This window comes from Metarhizium robertsii, assembly GCF_000187425.2.
Source record: "Metarhizium robertsii ARSEF 23 chromosome Unknown MAA_Scf_3, whole genome shotgun sequence".
NCBI lineage: Eukaryota > Fungi > Ascomycota > Sordariomycetes > Hypocreales > Clavicipitaceae > Metarhizium > Metarhizium robertsii.
The window spans coordinates 5,408,791-5,417,639 of NW_011942171.1; the positions used below are offsets into that span (position 1 = coordinate 5,408,791).

General features: G+C 48.1%; 4 protein-coding genes across 4 annotated transcripts in view; 2 read left to right on the forward strand and 2 right to left on the reverse strand.

Moving 5' to 3' along the window:
* Nucleotides 1–868, forward strand: part of MAA_09967 (Tyrosine-protein kinase, active site protein) — a gene marked incomplete at both ends in the record, with an annotated part of 1,123 nt that extends 255 nt beyond the window's left edge. The window contains one exon of the mRNA XM_007827965.1: nt 13–868. Within this exon, the coding sequence (XP_007826156.1) occupies nt 13–868 (856 nt within the window). The remainder of the gene's footprint in view (nt 1–12) is intronic.
* Nucleotides 869–1,793: 925 nt separating this feature from the next.
* On the forward strand, nt 1,794–2,860 carry MAA_09968 (Protein kinase-like protein; the record flags this gene model as incomplete). The annotated part of the gene is made up of 2 exons (XM_007827966.1): nt 1,794–2,203; nt 2,302–2,860. 2 exons carry the CDS (start codon nt 1,794–1,796, stop codon nt 2,858–2,860), a joined length of 969 nt encoding a protein of 322 aa, XP_007826157.1.
* Nucleotides 2,861–3,113: 253 nt separating this feature from the next.
* Nucleotides 3,114–3,988, reverse strand: MAA_09969 (uncharacterized protein; the record flags this gene model as incomplete). The annotated part of the gene is made up of 2 exons (XM_007827967.2): nt 3,114–3,837; nt 3,894–3,988. The coding sequence occupies 2 exons, from the start codon at nt 3,986–3,988 to the stop codon at nt 3,114–3,116; spliced, it is 819 nt and encodes a 272-aa protein (XP_007826158.2).
* A 2,678-nt stretch (nt 3,989–6,666) lies between these two features.
* Nucleotides 6,667–7,524, reverse strand: MAA_09971 (uncharacterized protein; the record flags this gene model as incomplete). Its single annotated transcript, XM_007827969.2, has 1 exon — nt 6,667–7,524. One exon carries the CDS (start codon nt 7,522–7,524, stop codon nt 6,667–6,669), a length of 858 nt encoding a protein of 285 aa, XP_007826160.2.
* Between the last annotated feature and the right edge of the window lie 1,325 nt (nt 7,525–8,849).

Here is an 8,849-nt window from a genome sequence, read left to right on the forward strand (position 1 = left end):
CCGGTCGAACAGCCAGTTAGCCGAGGCAGAACATGGAGAGAACGGGATCAACTACCCCGTGAAAGAACCGGAGGGTACTAGTCTTATTCCGCAAAACCAAGACCTGCCCTACGACAACCGCATCTTTCGCGTACTGGTCATCTCTCCGGCGGGACGATCCATCAGCCAGTTCAAATCTGTTGCCGAGCTCCTTGAAGGCCTCCTCCTTGAAGGCCTCTGTGATGCCATCAAAGTGCACCGATCACTCTACATGGATGGGAAGATTCTGCACCGAGACATCTCGGAAAACAACATCATCATCACCAACCCGGAAACAGCCAACGGCTTCAAGGGCATGCTCATCGATTTGGACCTGGCTAAGGAAGAAGGCACGGGCCCGAGCGGGGCCCGCCATCGGACTGGTACGATGGAATTCATGGCGATTGAAGTGCTTCTTGGAATATCGCACACGTATCGTCACGACCTTGAGGCCTTCTTCTATGTCCTTATCTGGCTATGCGCCCGTCGCGGTTGGGCATTAGTTGGACCTTCAAGAAAGGTGGTGACCAAGTCTATCCTTTCGCATTGGTATACTGGAACATATAAGGACATCGCACGAAATAAGCTTGGCGATATGATTAAGGCCGAAGACAAAGGGTTTGGACTGGTGTTGAAGGACTTCCCGTCAGAGTTTGACTGCGTCAAGCCGCTTTGCAGGGAGTTACGGCGAATCCTATTTCCTATCTACGACGGTGACCTCTTCACCGGCACACCACAGGAGCCCGATATACTATACGACCCAATCATCAAAGCATTTGAGGATGTTTTGGCAGATATTTGGCAAAGAGACAGAGATAGAGACATGATGGCGTCTCGTGAAATAGAATAACTCATATCTCGCTTACCTTGCTTCTGGTTCATTCGTGAGGGCTTGCTTCGCACCGATATCGCCAGCGGTTGTTTGACGAATAACACTGTAACCACGGCATGATTAAGGATGTCCAGCTATCCATGGAGGATACTTGGGGGAGACCGTTGAGTCACGCCCCGTGCCTCTAACATCCGACTCGTTCTCATCAGAAGTTGATCGCCGAGCCGCAGGTGAAGTACCTGGCAACGTAGACTGCGAGCACGTGTGGTAGGATACATGCCATAGATGGCCCTCTTCAACTTATGAGCCATAAAAGATTGTCAAAGAATGCTTCGAGATCGTGATGATACGTATGTGAAATTCCGTGAAGGACTTCGATCGCCATAAACTCCATCGTGCTTGTGAATGTGTTTGATCCGACGAATCGCTCGGACGGCAATAATAAGAACCGTCTGATGTCAGTAGCCTCGGCGAGCCACAGATCCATGTAAGAACGTAAAAAAAATGCTTCGAGATCGTGGCGATAGGTGTGCGAAATTCCTAGGACTTCGATTGCCATAAATTCCATCCGTGCCTTTCCGATGCCAGGCCCCATTCGGGCCTCTGCCTTCTCTCTTAACTTTGCTTCTGCGGCAGGAGCGTTGGCTGGTTGGAACCAACGTACGTTACGACTGGGCAACATATGTCCAGCATGGGAGGACATGGGCACGAGTTTTTCCGTTGGAAACTGTGTAATACAGTGCATAACGCCATTACTTACACTCACCACACGGATCTGCTTACACGGTCAATAGCCATATAAAGCATTTATCGGGCCCCCCAATCCCCCGCCACGTCATTTTCACAACCAGTGTCATTTTGTATCTATAATTCATTCGCCCCTTCCTTCCAACCTTTACGTCCTTCGGTCTTTTACTCTCAGTGTTGTAGGTTTCTATCGGGAATGGATCCTCTGTCGAGTTACCAGATCAAGAATTTCTTCCAGAAGCACAGCCCCATCACCATGAAAGCCTGTCACGTAAAGGCCGTCGCTCTTGCTGGTGGAGGGGTCGCTGAGCCCACGCCTGGGCAAGGTGCACAGAGTTACACAGTCCGAATAACCAATGGCACGAAGAAGGTCATTGTTCAGTTTCGTGATCCGGCCTACCCACTGGACGCCGACCTCGTTGTCGCCGCACAAGAGACCTATGGGCAGCTGGTGCCGAGCTGCAAACATCTTGAAGGACAGTTAGACCCACTCCATGTGTATACGATGAACGACGTCTCTGGTGTTGGGTTTAATACTGTACGTGACATTCTTCTCCGTCCCGAGAATGGCCATCTTCTGGCGCGGACCATACAGGACTTTGCAGTGTGAGTCAAGCCCTGTGATGTCCAAGTTGAGGTATTGCAAGTGAGCTGTAACTTGGAAGGCAATAACGCAGATTCTGCGCTGCTGCGTGGCACAACAGGCCGGCCTCGATGCCCATCTGGACCAATGACTCGATTCAGCTCGATTACCTATCCCACCTTGAGTGCCTCTCCAACGGCCTTCCCGACCGTTTTCAAACCCTGTTAAATGAGCTTAGGGCCCAATTGCCGTCCCTTTTTGAGGGAGATTTACCCATGGTGATTAACCACTGGGACCTCCTCGAGAACAACATACACGTGGACGCACAGACAGGCTGCCTTACTGGTATCGTGGATTGGCGTGATGCCAGAATGGGCCCCTTCGGCACTCAGTTCTGGGGACTTGAGAACATCCTCGGCATCCGGACGGGAGGTGGAATGCGCTTCCACGCTAACCACATCGAACTTCGCCGATTGTTCTGGGACACGCTCTATAAGCGAATTGGGGACGTGCCTGAGAGCACACGAGCCGGGATCCGGGCTGCGAGGATGATTGGCATCTTCTTTGCCAACGACGACTTTGAAGACGACTTCCCCGTGAAAGAGGGCACCAGGGAACTGGCTGTTCTCGAGTCAGTCACTCTAGGATTGCTGGACGTATACTCTATTGATGCTTCATAAGTTATGCAGACCATAGGCTAGCATCTCTAATGGCAGCAAAAACGGAATGGGAAGCATCATCCAACAAACAAGGACACTCAGTAGTTCTTTTAATCAAGCATTTAAGATAAATACACTATTCAATTTATTTTCTCGGGTACATTACAGAAGTCAACATCAACATAACTACCATAGCTTCCTCCTACATCGAGATTGCGCGTCATTGATCTTCCAAAATGGGGCAATTGAATGGATGCTGTGGGCAACGGCTAAATTAGGTCGCCTTGAGGATGCTTGCCTTTACAAGTGCATCGACCAGCTGTTCGCCAGTACCGACCTCACTCGCATTTGTATTAATGTAGACCTTGTGGGTGAGATCGTTAACTCTCTTAGCCCAGTAAGTTCCTGGCGCCGGCTGGTCAGGAGAGGAGTCACGCGCCTCCGGGCCGTGGCGGCGAGGTACCATCCAGCTTGTTGGGACCTGCTCAATGTCGTAACCAGTTACAGCGGAGAGCGGCACTACCAAAGTTGCACAAGTACCTCCAAGTTGCACCTCCATCTCTGTAGTCGCCTCCATTCCTTTCCCAAATTGCCCAAAGTCGAGCATAAGGAGGTTGGTGAGGCCATGCTTATTGAGATAGTCGGTCCATTCCTTAAGGAACGCGCCAGAAATTTTGTTCGCAGCCAGCGGCGGGGGCCCCTCGGCGTGCTCTACACCGACAATGTCGGCCCCGATGACCTTGAAGCATGTAGAATGCATGTTACCCAAGTCAAGTTCGGTGATGTCGGTAGCCTTGGTTAGCTTGTATGGCATACCATCAAGTGGAATCTCAAACCGGACCTTGTCGCTGGGAAGGAAGTCGTGGCGATGAGCAACATGGGGGCGGAAGTTCGCACCCATGTTATGCCGCACAATGAGAGAAATTGTCTCCAGGAGATGCTTGGCATAGTTCTCCGCAGGCCTGTCTTGGTTCTCAATATAGGGCAGGTCGTTATACCTTGGTCGAGGGTCAGTATTTGGAAACTATTGAACAAAGGGCAGTGCTGGGAATACGTGATGCGAGAGACAGCTAGGTCGTTCTCTGTGAGAGGTTTGCCAAGGCCCCCAATAGCCAATGGGTTAATATAAGTGATGTCAACGGAAGCCATTGTAGAGGATGGGTAGATTTGAGGACTGAGCGCTCGTGAGCGTAAAAACTTAGAGATATGAGAGTCGATTGATTAGGTTCAAAGGTTAGTTATGGCAAGAATATCTGGTACAGGAGGACCTTAATATATTTATCATTTAGCTTCACTGACGGCTGCAGATCGGTCGGACATAGCCCAGCCGGCCGCTCACAGCTCAGGAGGTTGTAGCCTTAAGCGACATTCACCCTAAGAAGTAGTCGCAATGCAGGAGCTGTTACAGGCCATTGTGGAAGTGAGGATTTGCACATTCAATAAGGGATGCGATTCACCATAAAATGCTTTGGTGTTAGTGCTTATGGATGCTGCAGGTTGGTCTACCTTGCCGGGAGTAGTGGCGCTCGTCCACCGCTAGTACAGAACCAACAGGAAGAAGTGGAACAATACGCCTTAGATTTGGGTAGGGTACAGTTTCGCAAAGTACGGCAGCGTCCCTTTACGGAGTATGGGAATGAATGCATGTCTGTCAAACTCGGGACTCATACCGTATCCAATCGAAGGGGAGCTGCAGCAACACGCATGGGACATCAATGACGGTCATCCATTGATATACAAAGTGAGGCGAAATAATGCTAGTGGCGTCGTATGTCCCCAGCATCACCTGCATTTTATCAGTATCACATTCTGTCTTGGTGTATTGACAAGGAAATGTCATTGCGTGAGAATCCACTCAAGGGGTGTTAAAACAAAAATAGAAAAACGGGACACGTCACAGTATGCCTTAGAAAACATTCAATGTAGAAAATCTGTCGTAACTCTAGTAATTGTACAATCCCACTGTATTACAATATCTATTAATGACTACCCCTATTGTAATGCATTTTAGGTAAATACAATAGTTGTGACAATGCAACTTTGTGTCAACGCATGATCATAGTTATGCACGAATGGCCACCAACGTTGCTGGTGCTATGGGCTTCAGAATTCTGTCAGGTTTGACATACTTTTCTTCACGTTGCAGCCTATCCCGGTCGCAATTTGATGGACAAACAGGAACGCACCCCCAAAATGTACTGATGAAATGCTGCCAGGAAATAAGACTCACAAATGCACGAACTAATATGCATCTAACCAACAACGTATTTGCAAAATGCGACAAACAGCGAAATATCTCCTTGAGCACCAAATTATTACGTTTTTTGGCCCCCAATTTTTGACTTTGGGTACATCGACCCTCGGGTACCAGGATTCGCGCATGTACTGCAAAAGCCTATCAGACAAAAAACGTGTGCTTTCATCCCATCCCAAAAAGGTCAGTATGGCAGGCGGGAAGCGGGAAAAGGCCTCCCTGGCCAGTGAAAGCTAGCAGCTTGGTGCCGGCAATGCGGCGTTGCGTTGTGTAGTAATGCGAAAAGGAACTGTTGGACCATTGGCATTTTGAAGGGTGACATTGACTTCGTTGTTGGCGATGGTTTGTAGGTACCAGTTCGTACCAGTGGGTCTCGGACATGGGTTTTCATCAATCCAATTGGTCCATATTGTGGGGACAAAAACGTAATAATTTGGTGCTCAAGGCGATACCCACCAAATGGAGCCACCAACGCATCGACGGAATGCACTCACGAAATGCACTCACGAAATGCGCTCACGAAATACGGTTACCGAAGATAGTCCGTGCAGTTAATTTCCGCAATGGAGTCTTAGGCCCCCAATATGTCGTGTGACCTTCCTTCCAGTATTTTGGGCTGAATACCCGGTTCGGACTCATCACCCCCTGCCTCCTACCTTCATATCTTTGATTACTCGAATCAACATCGGTCGCAACGCTGCATAAAACAACCGAACTCCAAATCACTCGTAATGTGTCCGGATAACCCTGTCCCAGGTCTCAGCAAGGCTCTGACGGAGCAAGACTTAAGAAAGAGTCAAAACATGTATGTACATCACAAGGAACCCTGGGCCCCAGCTAACCTTGGTGTAGTTACAATACTCTTCAAGATGAATCACGTCAACCTGAACTTTCGGAATCCCATCTAAATGCACTGGCTGAACTCTTTGTTCGACACTTCGCTCACGAAACCTTTGGCGTACACTTGGCTCATAGTCATTTCCGTATACCTTCGAATAATGTCCTACTTGGAACGAACTACAATGGACCATGTTCTCGCTGGGCCAAGACCATACCATTTGAAGATATGAATCTTGGTAGGGTTCATGGCCATATATTTGTTCTCAGAGACAATACGTTTCACCCATACGAGTTCCAAATAGGCTCGATGCCTGATCCGCCTCAAGGTACCAGTGAATTCCTCGCTGAGCTTGCCGAGTATCTGGTTATGCACAACTTGACAGATCTTGTCGGACTTCAGGTTATACATCCTGATCCCTTGCCTATGTATGAGCTTGTGTTGCCTATGGGGACGATTATGATGGATGCCTCCAGGTTGACTGGGTGTCTTCCAACCAGACACACTGGTTGGAGATTCGAAATACGGGATGGCGAGCCACGAGTATGTACCCCTTATGAGACACATGCAAAGCACAGTGGCGGACACGACATATTCAATAAAGGCTCGCCTCTTCCAAAGTTAGACAATATTGAAGATGTTATGAACGTACTTGAACAAAAAAAGGTTCTGCTAAAGGTCTAGTTGAATGATCATATCAATGAAAACATTCTGAGCTGTTATCTAGGCTCTTTGTTACTCTGAACTAGCATCAGCGTCCTTGGCAGTCGTAATTCTTCTGCTTCGATAACCCAAGATATCGCCTATTTCTTCTTTAAGCCAAAGGGTGATGAAAGACGCCTTTTTCCCGAAGAATGAGTTATACCTCTGCTCCGGGTTTGTTAGCCATATCTCCCAAACATTTTGGCTGCTTGCCAGTGCAAATCGTGCGTCTTCGATGTTGACAAGAAAAGATTGTCCCACGTAGTCGTTTGGCTGTGTTACCTGCGCCTCCTCGCCCTTGTCTCTGCTGTCATGCAATTCATTTTGATCCAGCTTCCCATGAATGCACATAGTTCCTTGACAATTCGCCGGTGTTCCTTCCACATGTTGTCGTTTTGGCTCTGTGCCATCGTGTTCAGATGACTCGCGTGGTCGCTTGCTCTGTTTAATCATTTTTTCTGCTGCCGCCATCTCTGCCAGCTCAAATATCTCCTTAAAGGTGCCGCCTGACTTTTTGCACTGAGATATCAACTTTGTATGAATGGTAGGGTGGCGATGGCAGGTGAGATGCCGGGATCGCACGAATGATATAAGCCATGATGCTTTGAAAGACTCCCAGAATGGATATTTTTCGTACGTAATGGAGAGAACTTCAAGTTCATTCAAATTTAACTTTCGTACCTCATTAACAAACGGGTCGTCTTCCTTGCCTACATTTACTCTAGCTGCAAGAACATGGGGTCTCCTAAGAATTTTGTTCTTCAAGGGAGTAGTGCCTCGAATCAAGCTTTCGGTTATCTGCAGAGTTTCGCGCATCTTGTGTTTCTTTATCAAATGCTCGACGCTTTCGTCAGGAGTAATGACATGGAAGAAAATGTCTTCATAACTCATTCTGCCAATGGGGTTAATGTGTTGCTAAGGAAAACAGCATGAAAATGAAGGTGTTAATAAGGTCACAAAACAAGCGTGCGAGATGGAGTTGCGAGATGGATGTGCGAGATGGATGTGCGAGATGTACGCTTATTTTCAATTAATGACGTGGCTGGAAGTGGATCATGTGAACGGTTGACGGCGTCTTCAACAACCAATAGAAATACGCAAGAAGGATTAGCACGTGAATCTCCAAGTGCCTTTACGATTGGGCGACGAATTCCTGCTTGTCCAACACCTCTGACAAGGATGAAGCCACGGATGACAAAATACACGAATTAGTTTACGAAATAGCCATACGAAATGTACCTACGAAATGGATGTTCGGATGATTGTTACAATCATTTGAGAAAAGAGACATTTGCAGAGCACCCAGCAAGTCCACCACTAGTCGATTTGAAAATCTTATGAATGCTTGTCCGTGCATGGGGGTACTGTTCGATCTGTCAGATGCAAATGTGACATGACTTGCAGAATTTAATTTTGCATCTACACTAGGATACATTTTTTCGTGTTGGTTCATCAATTTAAGTATGATTGCAGTGTTGGTTTCGCGAAACAGGGTTGGTTTGCACACCAGAGGTGAACACATGCTGTCCAACGCGGAGTTCGGTCCAGCCCGTGGTCAGATATGGCCAAAAATGTTGTCATTTACGGTCTACCATAAGATATGACAGCGGATGGTATCGTCGTTTCCTCTCAAATGATGCTCAACTCATGACAGAGTTTACTCTCCCACAAAAGATAAATCTTCCTTGAATCTATTAAACGTTGATAATTATCACAATGTCGAATTTCGCGAACAGAAGCTTTCCCTGGACACGGAAAGCGCAAAGCTCATCCGAGTCACTCCGTCTGATGGACATCCCCGGACCTGACTCTTCGTTGATATGGTTCTCTCAATTCCACAAAGAGGCTACTCGTACCGACGCATCGACGGCCACTAGTGAGGAGAATACCAGTAGAGTTGGATCGGAGTCGAGCAACCGGGTCTCTTCACGGCAACAACTGCCGTCCTTACACAGCCTCTTCGGCCGCCCTCCCCCAGCCTCTTCGGGCCTCCGTCCTCTATTCGTTCGCTTCATTCTGCGTCCGAAAGGGAATCATTATATCTTGCACAGTCACCACTTGACCGGTCCCGAATATTACCTGGCGTTGGAAGCAAGAGTACTTCATATTTCCCTCCGACGGCATCACCTCCAGTATCACAACCTCGAAGGACCTACGATTCACGTCTAGATGCCCACTCTCTGGCTCGCTGTAACTCTGAACCACGATCTCCAAAA